Here is a 25824-nt window from a genome sequence, read left to right on the forward strand (position 1 = left end):
AGGGAAGGCCTCGCTGAGAAGATGACATCTGGGCAGAGACAAGATGGGGAGGAAAGCACAGTCCTAGCAGATGACTGAGGGAAGAACATTCCAGGAAGAAGGGACTGTTGGTGGCCAAGGCCCATGCTTGGGATGACCGAGAAAGAGCTAGAAGGGCAGAAAGGAGAGGGAGAGGGAGAGGGAGACAGGTGTTGGGGACGGGGGTGGGGTGGGGAGAAAGGCATATTGGGCGGGGACAGGAAATGCTGCAGAGTCTCACGGGCAATTGTAAGTACTTTGGCTTCTGCTCTGAGTGAAAAGGAGAGCAGAGAAGTGACAGGCCTTAACTTGGGTATTACTTCAGCTGCTGTGATGGGAAGGGACCATAGGGGGCAAGGGTAGAAGCAGGGAGAGCAGTTAGCATGCTCCTGCTGTGGTCCAGGTGGGAGAAGCCATGTGGCTCAGGGTTTAGGATGCAGGTGGTGAGAATGTATTGGATTCTGGATACACTTGGATGGTAGAATCAATAGCCTCTGTGCATAGTGGATGCAGGGGAGGGAGAAGGAATGGGAAAGAGAGGAAGAGGAGAGTCACAGAGGTCACCAAGATCCGGGGGCGGAGCAACCGGAAGGAAGGAGTTACTGTGAACTGCTCTGATCTGAGATGGGACAGATGGAAGACGGCAAATTTGGGAGAGAAGCTGAAGAGGTGGTTTGACATGTGTTGAGTTTGGATGTGTATTAGACATCCATATGGAGACAGAGAGGAGGAACTGCATGTACAAGTGTAAAACTGTGGGAATCACCAGCATACCAAGGGCACTGAATGCCTCGTATAACTGAATGCTATCACTGGTGTGGATGGGGGCAAGAGGCCTGAGGACTGAGTGCTGTAGATAAAGCTCAGAGGAAAGGGGGTCACCACTCAGAGACATGCAACCAAGAGCAGCCTCCAAGATCAAGACAGGGTTGGGTTTTCGATATCCAGAAAAGGGGAGGAAAACTCCTCAATTCTATATCCCCAATCAAAATCATACCCCAAATGCTTGCATTCTTAGCCATACAGTCTAATTAAAACATGCACGCATGCACACACACACACACACACACACGCACACACACACACACACACAAATAAGGACTTACTGGAATTTGCTATTGAAAATGCAAATAACTCTACTTAAGGGACTCTCCATTTCACCCAGTGGGGGAAATAAGTTCAGGTTGCTGGCTTCCTAACACTAAGTTCAGACAAGCTGCTCCAGGGACTGCTGGTGTGTGTGTGGGGGGGGGGGGGGGGGCGGGGGCGGGTGGTAATTTGGGAGCTTCAGGTAACAATGTTAGTTATCAATATTTATTAAGCACTTATTCTATGCCGGGCACCCATGTTCGTGTTTTATATTCATCCATTAATCCTCAGAACAATCCCTATGAGAGACAGCCTATGAATATCCTCATTTTACAAACAATGAAACTGAGGCTTAGTGGGGCTAGATCACTCGTCTCTGGTCACAAAGTAGGCTGAAAGGGAAGACAGGACAGGTGGTAGGTGCCAAAGGAAAGTTTTAGGGATCAGAAGGCCTCTGGATGCTGTGGAACTCAAAACTGTTGCCTTCAGTGGCAGACATCAGCTATGCTGGGATGAAGATTGCCTTGGGGGGCTCTCCTGAGAGCCTTACTACTGTCTCTAGAATCTTGTTTCCTTAGGGGGAAAAAGTGACAAACAAAACTTCTAGAACACAATGTGTTCATAACCCTGAAGGGAAGGGGGTCTGCTAACGTAAAGGTAATGGACTCCCAGAGAAGTGGAGACAGTTCGATAAAAGCTATGGGACAACTGATCAGGCAAAATGAATTCAAATGAGCAATGCTGGAAGTAATTATAATTTCTAGATTAATGTAATTATTTCTATTACAAATTTGGACACGGCAGCTATAACATTTCATTGGATTGCTGGCTTTCAGAGAGCAAAAACACCCAAATGCATCCTAGGAAAGCTAGAGTTTGTGTCTTCATTGAAGTTACTGTATTCTTATCCTGAAAGACCCCAGATATTCTTAGAAAGTTATTTGTTGTTATGTAGTATTAAAATATTGGACCATTCTTAAAATGATGTGCCTTTAAGTAGACTAATTTGTGAGCCATTTAAAAAGAAACTCTCTTGATACTGTTTCCACCAGGCAACAATCTCCACACGTTAGACCATTAGACCAGAGATCCAAGTTTTAACACCTCGAAAACAGATACCAGGTTGCAACAATAGTTACAGCACACCTTTGGAAACAAAAACACATGATTTCATTCAGCTAATGTTAGCCAAACCCACTCCTATTATGACAGTGAAATGCTTTCTTCGCATCCCATAATGAAAGTGAAAATGTTTTAGAAAATGAGACTCATTGTATCTACCCCACCCCCAACTTCTTTGTGTCCCCGGAAAAGACAGTGGCTCCAAGTGTCAGTTCTTATAGATTCTTACAAAGGGTGCTAATTCCAACAAGAAGAAAGGAATGAAATTATCTTCCCTAAAAGGATGATTATCATTTTTTAAAAATCTTGCAGGAATTTTATGCAAGGCTTTTAAAGACCAGATTTGGGTCTATTAAGTAAATTTCATAGAAAGCAGTCATATACCTTTCTTCCAAATATTTAACCACAGCTACAGTGTCATCAAAGTTTCCATAAGCTTTTGGGACAAACTTGAGGTGTCATCTTTGGGCACCCACAGGGTAACGGATACTAAGAAGGGCTTTGCATTCATGCATTTATTCATGTGTCAAAATTTTCTTGTGCTCCTACTACGTGCCAGGTACAGTTCTAGGTGCTGGGATATAGCAAGTGTCAAAAACTAAGTCCTTGCTCAACGGCTTTCAACAGAGGGGAAAGTATTGAGGGACTGAGACAGACTGAAAATAAAGAGATTCGGACATAATACTTACTATGTGGCAGCATTAAGCATTACAGAGAAAAACAAGACAGAGCAGGGGAATACAGAATGATTGCAAGATGGGGGTGTGCTAATTAGGTACGGCAGTCAGGGAGGAGTTTCTGAGGGGATGGCACCTGAGCTGTCCCCTGAGAACGCTATAATTGTCCCCACTTTATTGACAAAGTGAGGTATGGCTCACTGTTGAATTCCCAGCGCCTAGAAGGCATGTGGCTGCACAGTGAATGGTCAAGAAAATACCTGCCCAGGGTTTGAGGCAGAATGCCAAGAGGTGTCCGTGGCAGTTTCGGTGGGGCACGGAGTGGAGGCCCCCGCTGGTCCGTGATCCAGCCACCCCTGCGCAGTTCCCAGGGGGCCGGCCCACTTTCCCAAGCGCTGAGACAGCAGAGGTCGGGTCCTGAGCGCCCCAGGAGCCCCGTGAGGCCACCAGGACAGCACCGCTCTCCCCACTTCACAGCGAGGACCCGACGACCCCCGGCTGGCCCATCTCCCAGCGCCCGGCCAGGACGGCCGCTCGCGGGCACGCTTCCTTTGAGGGAAATAAAGGGAGAAAGTGCTGCGGAAACTTTTGGGGCTGCGCCGGTGTCCTCCCCGCCGGAGGCGAGGCCGCCAAACACTCGCTCGCCCCCGCCCGGCCCCGGGCTCCCGACCCGGCTCTGCGCGAGTCCCGGGCGCGCGGGCGGCCGCGGAGCGGGGCCGGAGCCCGGCCCCGGGCGGCGCCGAGACAAAGCGGCGGCGCGGGCCCGGCGGGCGCACGGCGGCGGCGGCGGGGCCGGGGCCGGACGCGGCGGGGCCCGCGCCCCCTCACCTGTCGAGCCAGAAGGTCCAGGGCGAGTGCAGCGGGACCTCTCCCGGCTCGGGCCGCAGCGCCGACAGCTGCTGCAGGCCGAGCGGCGGCGCGGCGGCGGCGGCGGCGGCGGCGGCGGCGCGGGGCCCCGGCGGCTCCCGGGCCCGGGCGGGGGGCACGGCGGCCGGGGGCATCGCCATTTTCTCCGCCCCGCCTGCGAGGCCGGCGGACGCGCGGACCGCGGGGCGAGCGTTGGCTGAGTCACCCCGGCCCCCGCCCGCCCCGCCGCGGCCGCCCCGCCCCGCCCCGCGCCCCGCCCCGCCCCGGGCCCGCCGCCCGCCCGGCCTGGGAGCCGCGCCGCGGGCCGCCGGGGGCACGGTCCGGCCGGGCCTCCAGACCGAAGCCGGCCGACCCGCTGCGGGCGGCGGGGCCCATTTGGCACGGGGCACGGACCCGGCGGGCGGGGGGCCGACGGCTGGCCGGCCGGGGGGAGGGTCGAGCTGCAGCCGGGCACAGATTAGCAGGCTCTGGGGGTCGGGGAACAGAGGACCGGTCAGAGAGAGGGCTGGTTCTGCAGCCAGACCGGACGGAGGCCGGTGAGATGGACGGGCGTGTTCCGGAAAGATGGAGGGATGGACGGACGGACCAGTGGATGGAGTTTCAGACGCACATGGTGGGAGCGGAGGACGGGTGCATGGAAATACCAGCAGTCTGAAGGATGGGTGGGAAAACTGGCAGATGGCTGGAGGAGGATTGAGGGACGGAAGGGCAGATGGAAGCGCAGTTGGATGTGACAGAGAGATGGCAAGGGGGACCGCTGGCCAAATGGATGAAGAGACTGGAATGTCCAAGAGTGCCTGAAGGGAGGGCCAGCCAGACCCAAGCCAGGAACCACTGGCTTGGGCATGAGGTTGTGATAGGTCAGTTTTGCATTCCTCACGGTGAGCACTTTTCCTAACTCAGCTAATTTTAAGGGAACACAGCTCCCATCCCACCCTTTCCAGAGCCACCATATGTCTATAGTAAGGGACCAAGTCTGGCCCAAAGTATGGCCAAGTTCAGAGGAAGGTTCCTGAAGTCAGCCGAAGTCCCCAGACCTGCCCCAAAACACCTGCAAAGAAGAAGGAAACCAGGCACTCTTGAACACAGAACCCTCTGCTTTCTGAACTTCTGAAGGCACAGGAATCCCCTGTGGCCATAAGATTCCCGGGTCCAAAGTAAGAGGAACCCTCCTGGCACAGCTCCTTGGGGGCTATGAATGCATGTCGTAAGTGGCATGGGCATGGATGCCCCCTCGAAGCTCCAATTTTGGTTAGTCCCTCCCTGGCCTTTAACAGTTGTGGATGTAGAGTTCCATCTTCTCATGGATTTTCTACCTGGCCTAGTATATGTTCTGCTCTTAGCTTGAGCATTCACTGGGATGGACTAGAACAGGAGCTGTAAGACCAGATAGGTTCAGGGATTGTAAATGCCTATTGTCAATCCCAGGATAGGTGCCTTCCCTAAAAGGTATTCAAGTTCAGATAAGATGACAAGCTAAATGAGACCAATGCTTTGTGATGCCTGCTTCAAACATAATCTGTATACAACATATGAGGCTGAAAGCAGTGACATATTTATAAAATCTTTCTGGTTCTGAGATCCTGGGGCTCCTTTTGGTTAGATGCAGGGTTTTTTGTTTAATTTTTCCTTTTATTTTTTCAAGAAAAGGCATATATGGTATTGTTTAGGCTCTTCTGAGTGTATTAATTCATTTAATCCTCACAATAATCCAATGAGGAAGGTACTATTTTATGGATGAGGAATGCAGAAGTTAAATTAATCCCAAGGTCACACAGCTAATAAGCAATAGAACCAGGATTTGAGCACAGGGATTCAGACTCCAGAGTCTAGGTTTTTAACTGCCAGGCTCTACTGCTTCTCTACCTGGAGAATGAACAGGTCTACATAGTAAAAAGAAGGCAGTGAATAGTAAGTCTCCCTCCCTCCCAAGGCTATCAATCTTCCTGCCCAGAGGAAATGACTGTTAACAGTTTCCTTCCGGAAAAATGCAAGTAGGCACATAAAAGCATATATCTAGATACAGAAATTGTATACCTATCTATATCTTTTATAAGAGAAATAGAAGCATTTTATACCATTGCTGCACTTCCTTATCTATTTAACATTATATATTTGAGGATTTTTTCCATATCAAAATATATACCTCTACTTCAAGAGCCGCAAAATAATCCATTGTAAAGAAATAATATAATTTAATTCACTAGCCCTCAAGAATTACGTGGTTTAGTCATTCTCTTTTATAAATAATGCTACCATAAGCATTTTTATATTCAGTGTCTTTCTTCAGCTGCACAAGTTTACTTCAGAATAAGTTTGGAGAAGTAGAATTTTGGTCTGCATTAAAAAATTTGACACATATTGCTAAATTACTGTGCAAAGTGGTTAAATGAATTTATATATAACTGATTTAGAAATAAGGGTTGATTCTGAAGTTATGTTTATTAAGCGATATTTATCTTCATAAAATTCTAAGATAGGAAGGGACTTTTTGCTTTCTAATTAGATTAGAACTTGTCAAACTGTCTAGTCTAGCTTCTTCCTCTGTCCTTCAACAATACTGTCAACAAAGGGTTATTTTAAAAAGTTTTATCTGCAGTTTCTGAAAGAGAGTCAGCACCACATGATAATTTACTTTCAGAATTTAGAACAAGGAACAGTTTGGCAATTTTTCTTTATTGAATAAAATTATGTACCTCCCTCTCTTTTTGCTTGGGCTTCCAGGATGCTCAGAATTACATCTAATGCTTAATCAGAACACTGATGATAACCAATGAAGCAGCATCACTATTTTTATATTAACTTACTCCTATTTTTATTTTAATGACCTAATTGCACATAGGCATCTTATACTGTGAACCCCTCAGATCTATTTTGGAAGGAGATGATGTACAAAAGGATAAAAGTTAAATGAGCTTAAGATTAATAAAATGGCCCAGGCAACGTGGCTAGGATGAGAGGCAAGCAGAGAACAATGGGCCTGATTTTCATCCCCTTCCTGTTTGAAATGTGTAAGAGACTTAACTATTGTTACTACAGCTCTTCAGACTCATCCTTAGAAGATTAAAAAAAAAAAAATTGGGAAAATTCTCCTCCTCTTCACCACTTTGCAACTGGACAGCAGGAATTAGAAATACAGGATAAAAAGGAAATGTGGAGATTATCTAAGCAAACCCCCCATTTTACCAATGAGGAAACTGAGGCCCAGACAGGTGAGGTGACTTACCTGAGGCCACAGCTCTGGGAAATGACAGAGGCAGGACTAGAACGTGAGTAGCTTGAGATCCAGGCCAACGTGCTCTCCCACTGTGTAACGAGCACCTCAGACGACTTGGGGTAGCAGGAGGGAGGAAGAGAAGGTGACCCCACAGCCCCTAGCAACGAAAACAACAAAAAGGACTTGAGGCACTCATAAATAATTAAGCAATTAGCTGCAGCAGCTACTCCCCTCCCCTCTAGTATCCAGTCACCAAGGCAACTTGGGCAGGGTGCCTGCTGGTTGCCTAGTAACAATGTGGTCTGCTCCCTTGACATGCTCCCTAGGCATCAAAGGATTTGAGAGCTGGGAAGAGCCTTAGACGGGGGTCCCTATTCCAACACCTTCATTTTCCATCTGGGGAAATGGAGGCTCAGAGAAGCCGAGTAACCTGCCCAAGGTCACACAGCTACTCAGAGGCACAGCTAGGCTCCATTTCCAGTTGCTTTCCATTGCACTAGGGCTGCCTTGGGGACGCTGAAGATGGAGGAGAGGAGAGCTTTCCACAGTTTCCACAGAAGAATGAGAAAGTAAGAGCGAGCCAGCCCGCAAGCAAGAGACAGAGACCTTGAGCTCTCACATGCAATTAGCAGGAGCTGGTAATCCCATCAGCCCAACTTCCATCATCACCATGGCAACATGGGTGAGGCGAGTACTGGTTGCCTAGGAACGAGTGGTCCTCTCTCTTCACTCTCATCCAGCTCCCTGGGAGTCACAGGAATAGGGTATTGGCGCCGGAAGGGAAGGCGGGGATCCTAACTCTGTCTCCTCCTTTGACTAATGAGGAAGCTGAGGTGTGGGGGCACTGTGCGAGGTCACACAGCCACATGGCTAGTTAGTGACGGGGACTCATTGTTAGCTGGCCAGCCTTTCTTGAATTGCCTCCATTTGCGGCCTCTGTCATAGCACTGTGGGATGGAAAACTTCACTCGGTAAAGTCAAAGCACAGGAGGTGAATGGCTGGTGGTCCCCTGGCGGCACTTCTGCCACCTGTCTAAATGGTGGCAGTCCTGCACACGAGGCCCGCACACAGAGCAGACGAGAGGGACCATGCATGGTAGCTAAATGCCGTGGCTCTCAAGTCAGCAAACCTGAGTCAAAACCCGGCAGTTCTCCCCAGACTCGGCAAGCTTCTTGTCCCTCTATGGCTCAGTCTTTACATCTGAGAAATGGGCATCTTGACATTCCCTGTCTCTTAAGTCATCATTAGGAGTAAATGAGAAAACATGCATGTCAAGTGCCTGGTGTATAGTAAAGGTGCACTAAATGTTAGGTCCTCATTTATTCTACATTCAATAAATATTTACTGCGTATCTGCTATACAAGTGCCACTGTTCTAGGCTCTTGAAATTCATTAGTGAGCAATACAGACAAAAGAAATCCCTGTCTCAGTGAGCTTATTTTCCAGTGGGACGAATATATATGTGTGTGTGTGTGTGTGTGTGTGTGTGTGTATATATATGAATGAATATATATATAAACACAAACACTTAAATATATATGTATATACATATATATGCATTACATATATATTTAAATGTTTGTTGAACGGGCGGAGGAACTCATTGCCAATATGCTATGTTTATGTTACCAGGCTCCTTCTCTAAGACTGAGAAGTTTCCTGTTTACAGGGTGTGATGCTATAAATATGCAGGCCTGTCTTGTATGTGGGAACTCCCGGTTTCCTTTCTTTTAAAAGCTCAGAATAAAAAGGAAAGCAGTGGCCGCTAGATGGCAGACCTCAGTCTCTCTAGATTCAGGGGACAGTGAGGCCCAGGCCCTGCAGAAGCTTCCAGCAAAGGCAGGTGTGGCAGTGGTCAGTCCCAGGAGGGGCCTGGAGGAAAGGGGGAGGCTTGAAACTCCTCTGGGGCACTGAGGGTGTCGGGGGAGGCTATAAGAGTTATTGCTTTAGTGAGACCGAACCCTGCTTTAACCAAGATTCTGCCAGGAGTAAGCTGTGTGACCTTGGTAAGTTATTAACCTTGCTGAATGCCAGATTCCTCACTCGGAACATGGAGATAACAAGAGCTCCCTCGATAGGCTGCTTTGAGGGATGTATGAAAAAACATGTTTATGCACCTTGCAAGCCACACACAGGAAAAGCTCGACTCATGTTATTTGTCTAGAATCTAAAAGACCCCTGAGGGTCCAGTTCAGAGCTGCAAGTGCAAGGGAAAGGGGTAAGCAAAACAGCATTTGTTGAGTATTTGCAATGAAGAGACTGAAGTCCTCCCAACCGCTGAGCCTGGAAAATGTGACATCCAGGTTCAGTGGACCCACCCTGCACATCTATATCCACCTATCAGCCACCTAGTCCTGGTTTTGCTCCTCCTGCAGCCCCTGCATTGGTCTTCCTCCTTTATTCCCACCAATAACACCCACTCCCAGTCCTCACCTCCTGAGTTCTGGCCAATCACAACATGCTTCTGACCAGGCTCCTTGCTCCCAGCCCTTGCCCCTCCAACCCGGTGCCAGACAGTAGTCTCAGCAGTTGTCTCCCAGCACCAATTCAATCATGCCTAACGTGCTTTGCCCGCTTCCTATTGCTCTCACCATCTCTTTTTGGTTGCAAACAGGGCTCAGTATCTTCTGCATGCTTCCTGCCTTTCCAACCACATGGCTGCACTCTCCCTGGTTCCTTACAGCATCTCTGCAGCCTTGAGGCATCTACACAAGCTGTTTCCTCTGCTGAACCGCCCATCTCTGCTCTGCATGACTAGCTTCTTCTCCCACTCAGGCCTCCTGGGCAAGAGCTTCCCAACCATCCGGCTCCAGAGCAGGTCCTCATCCCCACTGATGATTTCCCTAACATGCATCATAGCTGCACGGATCTACTGTCCATCTCCCACTCTAGAACAGCCAGTCCAAGAGGACCAGGACCCTCAGTGCCCCTGGTACCCAGCCTAGGTCTGGCCACATGGATGGCATGCCCCCAAGATTTGTGAAGGAAAAGAACTGGGTATATAACAGCTGTTGATTGAAAGGAACAGTCAGTGAATTTGTTTCCCAATTTCTAGTCTTTCTCCTCTGCCAGTTTATCCTTTCGGAGGATGGTATATTACTCTTCCTAAAAAGCACCTTTTCCCTGCTACTTTGCTCAACTTATATGGCTGCTTCTCTCCCAGAGGCTGAAGTCTGAAATCTCCAGTCTAGCATTTGCAATCTTCCCACTCAACCCACCCTTCCAAATACATCTGGGGAAGGCTTTCCTCCTCCTCCAGCAACAGCCCACACCCTATCAGCCAAAGGAAAGTCTCTGTACTCTCAACTCCCAGTTTACTCCAGTGGATTTTTTGTAACAGCCTTCCAACTTCCCCCTTTCCTCTATAAGAGAGCATTCCTCTCCTTTGTTCTCTGGACTTGCCAATGGTTTGGCCATAGCTTGCTTGTCCTGGGTTCCAATTCTCTGCTATTTCTGAATAAATAACTGGAGGTTTTATTTCTAAGGTTAACATAACCCACTCCTACTGCTGGCATTCAGATTGTTACCAAGGTTTGTCCCCATTACGTGCAACCCTGCAATCAATATACTCTGCAAATCACTGGCTCCCTATCATAGACTAGTTATTAATGCTCCCCTGGCCTATCAATCAACCAAAGATGTGAGGATGCTCAGGTCAGAGAATGGACCTGAAAAGGAAGGCCAGCAGGCTTCAACTTGGTCTTTGGAAATTTTTTAAAGGGAGGAAGAGATGGTCAGTAGAAGGGCAATGTGATCAGGGGAAAACCCCCGAATGTGTGTTTGAGCCCACACTTAACAGCTGTGTGATCTGAGACAAACCAATCAACCTCTCTTTTTCCTCAACTGAAAAATGAGTGTACTATTAATACTGGGTTCGCAGTGCTGCCTGGAGGTGAGGGCCCACATGAGCCATAAAATGCCACACAATTACTGGTTCTTGTTTCCTTATTACAATTCCTGGCAGAGATAACACTAGGCTACTTGAATAGAGGTGTTCTCCTTTACACTCTTCGGAGCTTTACAGAAGAGTGTATGAACCATCCATCCCAGTTTGTGTGAGACTGCCCTGATTTCAGCAACATACATCCTAGAAAACCCTTCCTCAGTCCTGGGCAATCTGGAATGTTGGTCATGCCAGGAGCATGCCCACAGAGCACTTGGTGGCCCACATCCATCCAGGAGGCCTCCAATCCCCACTGCAAGGTAACGGTTGCTTGCATGGTGGGATAAGTCAGCCGCAAACTGGTTACTTCTTCATAGCTAAGAAATTCTTCAGGGATAAGATTTGATTTTGAGCTTTCGCTTATGGCTCAGAAATCACTTAGGGGAACATTGTGCAAGCCTGTACTCTTGAGAAAGGGCACTGTGCCTTCCAAAGCTTTATTTTTAAGCTTAAATAATCACATCATATTATGGCATAAGAAATCATACAGAAAATATCAACTTACTAAGCAAAATATTAGGAGGTGATAAGTCATGTTACAAAATGACTACCTATACCTTACTTCTGGTATTAGTTTAAGCTCCTTGTGTGTGTAGGGGCATGAGAGGTCACCTTTGTGTTCCTCACAGAGTATTTTAAAGATTGCTCATGTAGTGAATATTCAATAAATATCTGGATAATGAATCTGTCTATGATTAAAACATTCATTAAAGTAAATATTAAAATATTTTATAAGTCATTTACTTCTTAGGAGCTGAGTCCTCTAAAATTTGAGAAGCTATTATCAGTTGATGGGCAATTAGAAAAGGAAAATAAAGCAAGTCTGGAATAAAGCCACATTATTTGTTTTCCAAAAAAAATTATAATTGCATAAAATTTTCAGAACTGCAACTATTGAGCAAAGTGCTACATTAGAAATCATGAAGATGCTTGCAAACAGAATTTTAGGCCAAAGAAATCTCTGTGGTTACTTAATCTCTTTCTTTTTACCAAGTGCTAGAATTGCATACTCCCAATACAGAAAGATATTGTCATTTTTTTCCTTCTTTCCTGTTGGCTTTCATTTTTTACAAATTACGCACATAATATTAAGTTGCATGTTATGGTATATCTTTAAAAGTTCCTTAGTTTTGGGGCACCAGGCTGGTTCAGTTAGAAGAGCATGAGACTCTTGATCTCAGGATTGTGGGTTTGAGCCCCACGTTGGGTGTAGAGATTGCTTAAATAAATATAAAAATAAAGAAATAGGGGCGCCTGGGTGGCTCAGTCACTTAAGCATCTGCCTTTGTCTCAGGTCATGATCCCAGGGTCGTAGGATCAAGCCCCACATGGGGCTTCCCACTCAGTGGGCTCCCTGCTCAGCAGGGAATCTGCTTCTCCCTCTGTCCCTCTCCCCACCACTCATGGTCCCTCTGGCTCTTTCTGTTCTCTCTCTCTCAAATCAAATAAAAATTTTTAAAAATGTGGCTTCTAATGGGGGTTATGATAAACTGGTACCCGACACACCACTGGGCACACGTGTTTTGGGTCACAAATATTTATCATCATTGAGCACGATCTTGGAGATAGCTAAGAATCATTTTTGCCCTTTCAAAACCTTCCAGGTCCCTCAGAACTAAACTCTGAATTATCCTACTTGGAGTTAACTCTCTATCGTTCCTAAAATGCCCAAGGGTCATACTTTCTTGCCTTATGGACTAAAATATTTCGTATGACATTAAAACATCACCTTGTCCATAAAATACACTACCATCTTTCTCATGTTTTGCACAAGCACAGTTAATGATGCAAATAATTTCCTATCTTTCATTCTGAGGGAAAATCATTAATAAAACCATACTCCTTGCAAGAAGCGAAATTCAGCACTAAGAGGGCACAGACCACCCATAAAGGCAAGACATAAGTTCGCAGTGAGGAAACAAGCCTAATGATTATAGTGTCCAGATGGAAATGAGTAACTGAATCATTCTCTGTCAAATCAAATAGCATCTTAATAAGCTGTTGCATCATCCTGTTGATTTAATTTAACGGGAAGATATCAGAAAATGAGTACAACCTGCAACAGTATCATTTCCTGGACTCATTAGCATTTGGCCTGGGAACCCTCTCCTTTTGTTCTGAAGGTGGAGTTACCCCCCAAATGATCTTTGGGTTTCTTTCCTTCAAAAGCAGCCCGTGTTAAAAAGAGAAATACCCCCAAACTGGAATTAAATTATTGGAATTAAAAAACTGGAATCCCAGTGTTTGGCCAAATCTTTTATCACAGAAAGAATTCAAACACTTCTTTTCCCAGGCAAGCTGGTAAGTACAAGTTGTCATGGAAACAGGATGTATTCAAATTATACGAGAAATGACGTTCTTCATCTAACTAGGTGTTCATCGCCTCTAAATGGGGAGAAATTGTTGTAGCTGAAATCCATTATATTTCTTTCAAATCTGCATTAAAAACAATCATTTCCTTTATTTTATATAGGAATACACAGACACAAAACCTCACTCTCATGAAAGGGAGAATTAAAATCACTTGCAAAGGAACTGGTGCGTAAATAAAAAGACATAAAATGAAAACGAATCCCATGATATAAATCTACTGACGCATAGTGAAGGGGTGGAAGAATGGAAATATAATACATCCTTCACCTGCAATGGGACATATTTTTCTTCAGTAGCACTGGTGACTATTTTTTATAGAATGATCTAGGCCAGAACAGTTTTCTAGAAGTTAGGGTGGTTTGCTACTAGGTGTATTGTCACTGCTGCTGATTAGAGCAGAGGCCCTTGTTATTCTACACATGCCTATGGAAGACACAGAAGAAAGGCAATGCTGTGCTGAACAGATATTTCCCACTACTTAATAAGGCATTTATTAAGAAACACATGGCATAAGCTAATTTTGTAGGGAAGGATTTACAGCACAGAAGCCCCATGAGGCCACAGTTGTACCTAAGAGGCAGCCTGAAATTCTTTTTGGATCAAGGTAATCCTGGGGAAACCTCTTTTAATTTTTTTCAGGTGAAGATAATTTCTCTACTTCCCTCAAAAAGGAGAAAACAGATTTTTTATTTTCGCAGCCTAGAATGCTGAGGTGTCAAGAAAACCCTCATAGCACTGAAGACAATAATAATTCAAATTAAAATGCCAACAGCTCCAAAATAAACAAAGAACTCTTAAAATTCAACAAGAAGAGAATGAACGGACTAATTTTAAAATGGGCAATGATCTGAACCCGACAGCTCACCAAAGAAAATATACAGATGGCAAATAAGCATATAAAAGATGCTTCACATCATCTGTCATTAGGAAACTGAAAATTAAAACAAAGAGATTCCATATACACCTATTAGAATGACCAAAATCCAAAACACTGACAACAGCAAATGCTGATGAGGATGTGGAGCAATAGAAACTCTAATCATACTGGTGGGAATGCAAAATGGTACAGCCACTTCAGAGGACAGTCTGGCAGTTTCCTATAAAATTAAACATACGCTTACCACACAATCCAGCAATACGGCTACTTGGTATTTACTCAAAGCAGTTGAAAACGTGTTCATACAAAAATATGCACCCAGACATTTATGGCAGTTTTATTCACAATTGCCAAAATATGGAAGCAACCAAGATGTCCTTCAGTAGGTGAGTGGATAAATGGAAATGGTATGTCCATTAATTGGAATTGTATTCAGTGATAAAAAAGAAATGGATTATCAAGCCATGAAAAGACATGAGGAAGCTTAAATGAATATTACTAAGTGAAAGAAGTCGATCTGAAAAGGCCCTATACCATATCAGTCAAAATATACGATACTCTGGAAATGGCAAACCTATGGAGAGAGTAAAAGATGAGGGGTTGCCAAGGGTTAGGCGAAGGGAGAATGAACAGACAAAGCAAAGGGGATTTTTTAGGGCAGTGAAACTCTTTTGTATGATACTGTCATGGTGGATACATGTCATCATACATCTGTCAAAACCCACAGAAGGTAAAGACCGAGAGTGAACCCTAATGTAAACTATGGATTTTGGGTGATAATGATGTTTCAACGTAGATTCATTGATTATAACAAATGTACAAATCTAGTGAGGGGTTTTGATAGTGGGGGAAGTTGTGCATGTGCACGTTTAATGCGAAATCTCTATACTTTGCTTGATTTTGCTGTGAACCTAAAGTGCTTTAAAAATAAAGGCTATTAAAAAAAATACAAACAATGACAATAGGTACCATTTCATGAGTGTTTAGCTCTGTTCCACATTTACTTACCTATTCCACATATCAGTCCTGTAAGTAGGTATGATTATCAACCCTATTTTATACATTGGAGGCTCTAAAGGGTTGAATAACATTCCCATAATTACACAGCAAGAAGTATGGAGTTCAAACCAAAGTCAGCCTGGTTCCAAGTCTGTGCTCCTACATTTGCAAACTTACCTCTAGAGGACAAGTTTCACCTCCCTCCAGTTATCCCTCTAACATAATGAAAAACCAGATGGGCCTTTGACTTAGGGAAGTTTTCAAATTATGCCCCCAAATGTTTAAAACTAGAACACTGTAGAAAAGGGCCTGTGTATCTGGTGTACAAAGCATATGTACACCTATTAAAACACGATATGGAATCTCGTAAGCAGTGGAGTTGAACTACAAATTAACAGCAGTTAAGCATTTGCCATAAGGTTGGTTGAGTCATCTGCTTTGGGAGAGGGGCTGTAAGAGATGTAAACCCACAGATCTAAGAGAATCTCCGTGAACTCCAGATACAAAATCATAAAGAAAATTACACTGAGGCAGAACATAATCAAATTGCTCAATACCAGGGGGAAAAAAAAGGACCCATTATGAACAGAAAAACAAAAATATTCGAGGAGATTTTCCATAGGAAATAATAAAAGCAAGAAGATAGGAGCAATCCCCTTAAAGTACTGAAAGAAAAAAATGTCAATCTAGAATTCTAGAGGCAGTGAAATATCTCTTCTGAAACAATGGAAAAGAAGTCTGCCTCCAGAAAGATGGAGTCGACATGCTTTTCCCAATTCCTTGTACTTGGTACAGTGAAAAGTCCTGAACACTACCTATAAACTAAACAGAAGAGGGCTGTAAAAGGTGGCAAGAAGGTGGCATACCAGCTAGGAACCTTGGCAGCCAAGGAACAACACTGTGCTCTGTGCCGTGGGTTTTCTTGGTGCCTCACATACCCCAGACGTGGAGCTGGACAAGCTGGCATCTTCGAAATGCCAATGAGCAGAGGCAGAAAAAGCCCAAGAAAAATTGGCTTTCTCTCTAGCCAAAGGACAAGAAAAGCAGAAGCCTACCAAGAAAGAAAACTTTTAGACGAGAATTGCTGTACACCAGCTAAACACCACAGAACAACTATGACCCCACCTCCTACCCAAGTCATCAAGGCAACACGGGAGTGTAGGCATCTACCGTCACGGGGGCGGGGGGTAGATTAAACAAAGAAACAATGACAAGAACAACAACAACAAAAAGACCCCTCATGACCCAATAATATCTATAAAAAAACTCACTTCAAACATACAGTATGGGTAGAATTAAAGGAAAAGGATAGAAAAAGATATTTCATGTAAACATTAACTTAAAAAATGCTAAGAGTGGTTATATTAATATCCATTATATGTAATATCTGTTATAATTAATATCTGGTTATATTAATATCCGACTTCAAAGCAAAGTTTACTAGAGACAAATGAAGATATGATATAATGATGAACAAATCAACTCAAGAAGACATAATGACCCCAAATATGTGTGCACCAAGCAACAGAGCCTCAAAATACAACAAAGCAAACCCTGAGAGAGGGGAAAGGAGATAGGCAGTTACAGTTCAGAACTTAAACATCCCACTTTCAGCAACTGATAGAAATACTAGGCAGAAAATCAGCAAGAAAGAAAGGTTCCAGAAGGTTCCAGAAGAAATGAATAACAAAGTTTAGCCAACAGTACATAACTGACATATATTGCACTTTAGCAGAATACACATTTATTTTTTAAATGCTCCTGGAACATTCACCAATGTAGACTACATCCTGGATATAATACAAACCTCAACAAATTTAAAAGAAACCACTAATAGAAAGACAACAGGAAAATTTCCAAACACATCAAAACTAACAGTATACATATAAATAATCCATTGGCTAAAGAGAAATCTCAAAGAAAATTTAAATATACATACAATTGAATGAAAATGAAAATACAACATATTAAAATATGTCAGATGCAGCTAACACACTGCTGACAGGATATTTTACAGTGTGAAATGCTTACTTTACAAAAGAAGAAAAGTCTAACGTCAGTAACATAAATTCCTACATTAATAAACTAAAAGGAGAAGGGTTCAAAGTAAACTAAATCAAGAAGGAGGAAGGGGAAAAAATAGCAAAAATCAAAAAAATTAAAAAAAAAAATAAAGATGTTTACAGACATCCGAAAGCTGAAAGTATCCATCACCAGTAGACCCATGCTACAAAGAAGGTCACATGAAGTTCTTCAGGAAAAAGAAAAATGATACCAGAAGGGAATTTATATCTACAGAAAGGAGTAAAAAGTACTGGAAATGGTAATCACATGGGTAAATATATGAAAATTTTCCTTACATTTAAAATCTCTTTAAAAGACAATGGACTGTCAAAACAAAAATAATAAGAAAATAGTATGAGGTTTAAAACACAAATAAAAGGAAAATACGTGACACTAGCACAAAGTTTGGGAGAAATGAAAGTACGCCATTTGTAAGTTTGTACACTGTATGTGAAGAGGCACAGTATCACCTGAAGACAGACTGTGGTAAGTCAACGACTACACTATAAACCCTAAATAAAGCACCGAAATAACAAAGCAAAAGATTATAGCTAATAATCCAACAAAAGAGACAAAAAAGGAATCATAAGAAACATCTACTTAATCCAAAAGTAGGTAGAAAAACAGGGCAGAGGGAACAAAGAACAAGTAAGACAAGTAAAAAACAAATAACAAGATGACAGATTTTAATCTTACCGCATTAATATTCACATTAAGTGTAAATAGTCTAAATATCCTAATTAAATGTTAGGGATTGTCAGATCAAGACCTACCAATAATACTCCCTACCAGAAACACACTTTAAATATAAAGACAGAAACAGGTGAAAAGTAAAAGGATTAGAATGTTTTCCTTTCTGCAGGTAGTATACGAAAACTTGCAATTTAAAAAATATTTACTGAGCACCTTCTATGAGCCAAGAATATATAAGAAAAACTGTTAAGAGAACAAAAGAATTGTAGGAATTCATTCAAAACCACACACCTGAGGACATGCATAAACACAGGTGCACATCTTAAATCTCAGGTTTAGACTGTAAGCAAAACTGTAAGTTACCTTGATCCTTAGCTTGATTTTATGAACCTATCCTACCATAAAATAATTTTTAAAATTATTTTTAAACAGAAATAGATATACTGTGCTACTTCTAATCAAAAGAAATCAAAAGAAAACTGGAGTTGCTATATTAATATCACACTAGGAGAATTTTAAACCAAAGAATATTATGGGGAATGAAGAAGATCAATTAATTATATAAAAGAGTCAATTCACCAAGACGACAAAACAATTCTAATCATTTTCACTCCTGATAACACAGCTCCAAAATACATTAAAAAAAACTGTTACAGCATAAGAAAAAATATATGAATCCACACTTACAGTCCAAAATTTTATTTATTTATTTTTATTTGTTTTTATTTTATTTTTTTAAAGCTTTATTTATTTATTTATTCATGAGAGACAGAGACAGACAGAGAGAGGCAGAGGGAGAAGCAGGCTCCCAAGGAGCAGGGAGCCCGATGCGGGACTCGATCCCAGGACCCTGGGATCATGACCTGAGCCGAAGGCAGACGCTTAACCATCTGAGCCACCCAGGCACCCTATAGTCCAAAATTTTAACACTCCTCTTTCAATAACTGATAGAACGGGTAGACAGAAAATCAGTAGGAATATAAAACATTTTAACTTTATTGAATACAAAAATATTCAAATTAACCTGATTGTCATTCACAGAATATTCTACCCAACAACCACACAATATATATTCTCTACAGGGGCACATGGAATGTTTAGCAAGATAAACCATACTCTGAGCCATAAAACAACTCTCAATAAATTTAAAAGAATTCAAGTCATACACGTATGTTCTCTGATACAATGGAATTAAACAAAAAATATAAAACAATTTTATATAATCCATGGTTTAAAAAAGTCATCAAGAAAGAAATTAGAAAGTATTTTGAAATAAGGGGGCGTCTGGGTGGCTCAGTTGGTTAAGTGTCTGCCTTCAGCTCAGGTCATGATCTCAGTGGGGAGCCTGCTTCTCCCTCTGCCCCTCCCTCTGCTCATGCTTTCTCTCAAATAAATAAATAAAATCTTAAAAAGAAAAAAAAGAAAGTATTTTGAAATAAATGAATATGAAAACACATAGGTCAAATCTGTGCAATGCTGCTAAAACAGTAAATTTATAATACAAATTTAGAGAAAAATTTATGATACAAATGCTTGAATAATGGTCTCAAATCAATGAACTTGATCACTGAATCATGTTAAGAAACTAAAAATGAAGAGCAAATTGGATTCAAGTTAAAAAGGAAATAATAAAGATCAGAGTAGAACCCAGTAAGTAGAAAACATAAAAAAAAAATCAATGAAATAAAAATATAGTTCTTTGAGATTAAAAAAATTGATAAACCCTTAGACTGTTCAAGAAAAAAAAAACTGAGAAGAAAAAAATTAGCAAAATCAGGAAATAGATGATATCAACACAGAGTCTATAGATATCAAGGGAATTCTAAGGATAATGAGGGAAGATTATTAACTTTATGACAATGAATTGATAACACTGATGAGCGGGACAAATAACTTGAAAGACACAAACTACCAAAGTTTACTGAAGAAACAGATAACTCAAACTGCCATACATCTATACAAGAAATGGAATATAAAGTTAAAAAACACCCCACAAAGAAAGCTTGCTTAAATGGTTTCACTAGTGAATTCTACCAAACATTTAAGGAAAAAATAATAAGCACAGAAACTCTTCAAAAAAAATTGTAGGGGCACCTGGATGGCACAGTCAGTTGAGGGGCTCACTCTTGGCTTCAGCTCAGGTCATGATCTCAGGGTCATGAGACTGAGCCCCACATCAGGCTCTGCGCTCAGCACAGAGTCTGTTTAGGACTCTCTTTCCCTCTCCCTCTGCCCCTCCTCCCTAAAATAAATAAATCTTTAAAAAAAAGTTTAAAGGAGGGTCATTTCCCAACTCAAATGGCAGCCTCACCCTCAAAACAAACAAAAACAAACAGACAAAACCAGGACCAGAAAAGTATCAATAAAAAAAAGTAAAGAATCAATAACCTTCGTGAATACAGATGCAAAAATTCCAAACAAAATTTTAGCAAGTACAATATAAGAATATATAAAAAGGATAATACATCATGACCAACTGGGATTTCTCTCAGGAACACAGGCTGGTTTAACATTTGAAAGTCAATCAATACAACTCATCATTCAACAAATTATACTAGTAAATCCATGTGATCATCTCAATAGATGCAGAAAAAGCACTTGTCAAAAGCAAACAATCATTTTTTATTTAAAAAAAAACTCAGAGCAAAAAAGGGATAGAAGGGAACTTTCTCATCTATAGGCATCTACAAAAACCTACAGCTAATATCAAACTTACTGGTGAAAACCTGAATGCCTTCTCTTTGATATGGGGAAGAGATCAATAAGGTCCGCTCTCATCACTTCTATTTAACATTGTACTGTAGGTTCCAACCAGTACAATAAGGCAAGAAAAGGAAATAAAAAGTATCTGGATTGGAAAATAAAAAATAAAAATGTCTTTATTTGGTGATAACACAATCATCTATGTAAAAAAACCTCATGGAACTTATCCACAAAAGCTACTAGAATCAGTGAGCTTAGCAAAATTTCCGGACACAAGATAAATATGCAAAAATAAATTATGTATTTACATACTGGCATTGAACAATTAGAAACTGAAGTTTTTCAAAATGCCATTTGTAATAGTATAATATGAAATGCTGATGAAAACATCTGACAAAAGATGTAAAGAATTGTGTGCTAGCTACAAAAGATTACTGAGAGAAATTAAAGAAAACTTAAATAAATGGACAGATACGTCTTGCTCATGTACAGGAAGCTGTGGTATTGTTAAAATGTCAATTCTCCCTAAATTGATCTATACACAATCCCAATTAAAATCCCAACAGGACTTTTTGTAGAATTTGATAACTTGATTCTAAGAGCCATACATGAATGTTAATGACTTAGAACAGTCAAAGCAATTTGAACAAGAAGAACAAACCTGGAAAAATAACACTCCCTGATTTTAAAGCTTATTTAAAAAGCCACAATAATCAATAAAGTGTGGTATTGGCATCAAGATAGAGAAAGTGAACAGAATATAGAGTCCAGAAACAGAGACATATATGAACAGTTGATTTCTTTGACAAAGATGCAAAGGCAATTGTGTGAACAATAACGGTCTTCCAATAAAGAGTGTTGGAACAAGTGGATATCCACGTGCAATAAATAGAACAAAAACCTCAGGCCATATCTCACACCATTTACAAGAATTAGCTTAATACGGAACATAAAATTAAATGTAAAACTTAAAAAAATAAAACTTCTTGAAGCAAACATAGAAGAAAATCTTTGTGATTCTGGTATAAGCAAAGACTTCCTAGAAAAGCCACCAAAAACACATCTATAAAATAATCCAAATTGACACATGGGACTTAGTGAAAATTAAAATCTTCTGCTCATCAAAAGACACTATTAAAAGAATAAAAAACAAGCCACAGACCAAGAGAAAATATTTGTGAATCATGTCTGAAAAAGAACTTGTTTCCAAAATACATTAAGAACTCTCTAAAGTCAATAAAAATAAGTGATCTAAGGGAAAAAATAGCAAAAATTTGAACAGACTTATCAGAAAAGAAGATATATGAATAGCAGATAAGCCCATGAAAAGATGCTCAACATCAGTAGTCATTGTTTCCAACCTGGTAGAATTCTATTCCCGGCTGAACTATTGCGTAATGAAGGCAAAATAAGGGCATTTTCAGATGTGTAAAATCTTAAAACAGTTACTTCTAAATCACCTTTCTCAGGAAGTTTCTGATGTACTTACAACCCCCTAAGAATGAAATGAAAGAACAAAACAAGAAAGAGAAAGATGTGGGCTTCAGAAAATGGGAGATGTGACATAGCAGGGGAATGAAGAGACCAGCATGATTTTGATGGAAAGTGCGAGGGCAACAGCTGTGCAGACCAGAAAGAAGAGAAAGAAGGGTCCAGGAGAGAGGTCTCCAAGGATGAAAACACTACCAATCGCCCAGATGATGAGAAGCTGCAAGATTCTGTCAGAAAGTCGGAGGTCAAAGTGGCATATAACACTAAGGGGTCGGGGGGGGGATAATTATTCACTTTAAGGAAAACAAAACAGTGGTACAATTGACAAAATCCAATTATGTGATTCAGCTGTGGACTACACCATACCACATGGCATTTCAGGATCCCACACTTCACTAATGCTAAGCGGACTTGAACTCGTACTCATTAAGCGAGTGCTATGCAGGTTAGAAAATGATGTAAGCGGGGTGCCTGGGTGGCTCAGTCGTTAGGCATCTGCCTTCGGCTCAGGTAATGATCCTGGGGTCCTGGGATCGAGTCCCACATTGGGCTCCCTGCTCCTTGGGAAGCCTGCTTCTTCCCTCTCCCACTCCCCCTGCTTTTGTTCCCTCTCTCGCTGTCAAATAAATAAAATCTTTAAAAAAAAAAAAAAAGTGATGTAAGAGTGGTGGGTTGGGGGTGGGGGTTCAGAGAAATGTAGCTGTTTAACCATAATGTCAAATAAGAAATGTGCTGAAGTCATACCTTCTGTGTGACTTGTTTCACTGTCCAGATCTGTCTGCCTTGTCTCTAAGGTAAGCCTGGATCTTATTTTTGCAGATGCTCTCCCCAAACAACGGTAATAATTCTGGCCAATGAAAGAGTCTGTCTCTACCTCATCTAAATCAAAACCCAGTGCAAAGGCTGGCCGTAAGTAAGGGGGAGAGAAAGAATTTGTACGCATATGGGATGTGTACATGTACAGAGGGTGGGTATTTTTGTAAATAGTTACTTTTCTTTTTCTTTCTTGTAAGAAAGTCGTTGCATAACAGGTAAGATAGGAAATAGCAGATACATCTCTAGAGATGTGTCTTGTGGGTCTCAGTTTCACGGCTCAGAGCATTTTATAAGGATGTGCCCCCCAAATCTGTTATCTTACAAAGTACCATCTCTGGGGCGCCTGGGTGGCTCAGTCGTTAAGTGTCTGCCTTCGGCTCAGGTCATGATCCCAGGGTCCTGGGATCGAGCCCCACCTCGGGCTCCCTGCTCAGCGGGAAGCCTGCTTCTCCCTCTCCTACTACCCCTGCTTGTGTTCCCTCTCTCACTGTCTCTCTGTCAAATAAATAAAATCTTAAAAAAAAAAAACACAAAGTACCGTCTCTGTAATTCTCTAGAGAGTAACAATAATCAATGCACAATTGGACTTTCGAGTAAATAGGACAGAGGATTATAGCAGGAGAGCTTTGACACATGCTATTCATACCCTTAGTCCATACACAGAAGGACAGTTAAGGATTAGGTTTGACCCTACAATCTTCTGCATTCACAGTTGTACCCTTGTCCAGGGAGTCACATTCAATCTCTAAAGAGCAAAATTTAGGGTCACGTCATGTCTTAACCACTAGAGGGAGTTTAAACAGCTATTAAACATAGTGGGAAAGAGAAGGGTCACCTAAAAGGCAGCTTTTTTCTCACTTGGAGCCATGGCTGTAACTCTTAGGAAAAAAACTATGACAGAAATCCAAAAAAATGAGAGTTTAAATGATAGCGGGATAACATGTTAGCGTAGATTTTCGTTTCTTTTCAATATTGGAAGTGTTCATTTTCAGGTGATTAAATTACTGCCTCCAGCATAATGGTTTTTTCCAACTCTGTCTCAGGCGGTACAACCCCCCAATTTAATACTTATATGATATTGATAGGTTTTCCTTCATTATGTATTCATCAACGCAGCCCTGTAATATATTTACTAAGCATTCAGGCTTTCAGGCCAGTCTCAACTGTAAACTTGCTTCGCCACTTTGTGCTGTGTGACCACAGATTGCATGATTAACTGCTCTAATTAACATGAGACTCAGGGTTTCTCTTCTGTAAAATGGGGGGAACAGGGTTTTGTAGGAGTAAATTACATAATGTATGCAAAACACCTTAGAGCATTAGTGGATCTAAAAAAGAATAATTTTCTAGTGGACAGACAGCGAAATATAAAGCGACTAAATAAGAATTTAACCCTCTCCTTCCAAGTTCACTTCTGCATCAAAGCACAAACACTGAAGGAGCCCAAAGAGGCAACACGTGACCACAGGGCAAGGCATGACTTATTTCTGTGGCCAACCCCAGGAAAGGACATATGAATTCACATCTTAAAGGCCTACATTCACTCAGAAAGCACTAACAAGAAGTCCCCATTGCTTTCCAGGGCCCTATCCACCATTCATTCATTCATTCATTCATTCAAGTAGGCTCCACACCCAGTGTGAAGCCCAATGTGGGGCTTGAACTCCCAAATCTGAGATCAAGACTTGAGCTGAGATCAAGAGCTGGACGTGTAACTGACTGAGCCACCAAAGCACTCCCCCATCCACTTTTTAATAAGGACACTGCCAAAGGACACAGAGGTGACCTGACTTTATTATGAATTTGTTCACAGTTCTGTATTTTCTTAGAGGACATTCACGGAGTTGTGCAACCAGCACCACTATCTGAGTTTAGAACATTTTCAGCATCCCCCAAAACAAACCCAGTACCCCATTAGCAGTTACCCTCCAATCTCTTCTACCCTCAGCCCCTGGCAACCACCAATCTACTTTCTGTCTACATGGACTTGCCTATTTGGCATTTCGTTAACACAGAATCGTATAATATGTTGTCTTCTGTGTTTGGTTTCTTTCTTTTAGCATAATGTTTTCAAGGTTCATCCGTATTGCCGCAGGTATCAGCACTTCATTCCTTTCTATGCGTGGATATTCCATTGTATGGATCTGCCATATTTTGTTCATCCATTCATCCACTGATGGACATTTGGATTGCTTCCTCCTCTTGGCTCTTCTGAAAAATGCCTCTATAAGCAGTTGTGGACATTCTTTCATTTCTCTTGAGTATATGTCTAGGAGTCTAACTGGGTCATATGGTAACCCTATGTTTAACTTTTTGAGGAACTGCCAAACTATTTTCCAAAATGCCTACATCAAGTTACATTCCCATCAGCATTGCAGGAGGGTTCCAATTTCTCCATATCATCACCAACATTTGTTATTGTCTGTCCTTTTGATAATAGCCATCCTAGTTGGTGTGAAGTGGTATCTCATTATGGTTTTGATTTGCATTTTCCTAAAGACTAAAGATGTTAAGCATTTTTCCTTGCTTTATTGGCCATTTGTGTATCTTTCCGGGAAAATGCCCATTCAACTCCTTGGCCCATTTTTTTAAAATTGGGTTATTTGTCTTTTTTTGTTGAGTTACTAGAGTTCTTTTTTTTTTTTTTTAAAGATTTTATTTGACAGAGAGAGACACAGTGAGAGAGGGAACACAAGCACGGAGAGTGGGAGAGGGAGAAGCAGGCTTCCCACAGAGCGGGGCGCCCGATGTGGGGCTCGATCCCAGGACCCTGGGATCATGACCTGAGCCGAAGACAGATGCTTAACAACTGAGCCACCCAGGTACCCGAGTTACTAGAGTTTTTTATCTATCCTGTACAGAAATCCCTCACCA

General features: G+C 42.0%; 1 protein-coding gene across 1 annotated transcript in view; it reads right to left on the reverse strand.

Annotated features, from left to right (window-relative positions):
* Nucleotides 1-3913, reverse strand: part of EIF4E3 (eukaryotic translation initiation factor 4E family member 3) — a 38370-nt gene extending 34457 nt beyond the window's left edge. The window contains 1 exon segment of the mRNA XM_027584540.2: nt 3735-3913. Coding sequence (XP_027440341.2) covers nt 3735-3913 — 179 coding nt within the window.
* Nucleotides 3914-25824: the final 21911 nt, after the last annotated feature.

Source organism: Zalophus californianus, chromosome 1 (genome assembly GCF_009762305.2).
Source record: "Zalophus californianus isolate mZalCal1 chromosome 1, mZalCal1.pri.v2, whole genome shotgun sequence".
Classification (NCBI taxonomy): Eukaryota; Metazoa; Chordata; class Mammalia; order Carnivora; family Otariidae; genus Zalophus; species Zalophus californianus.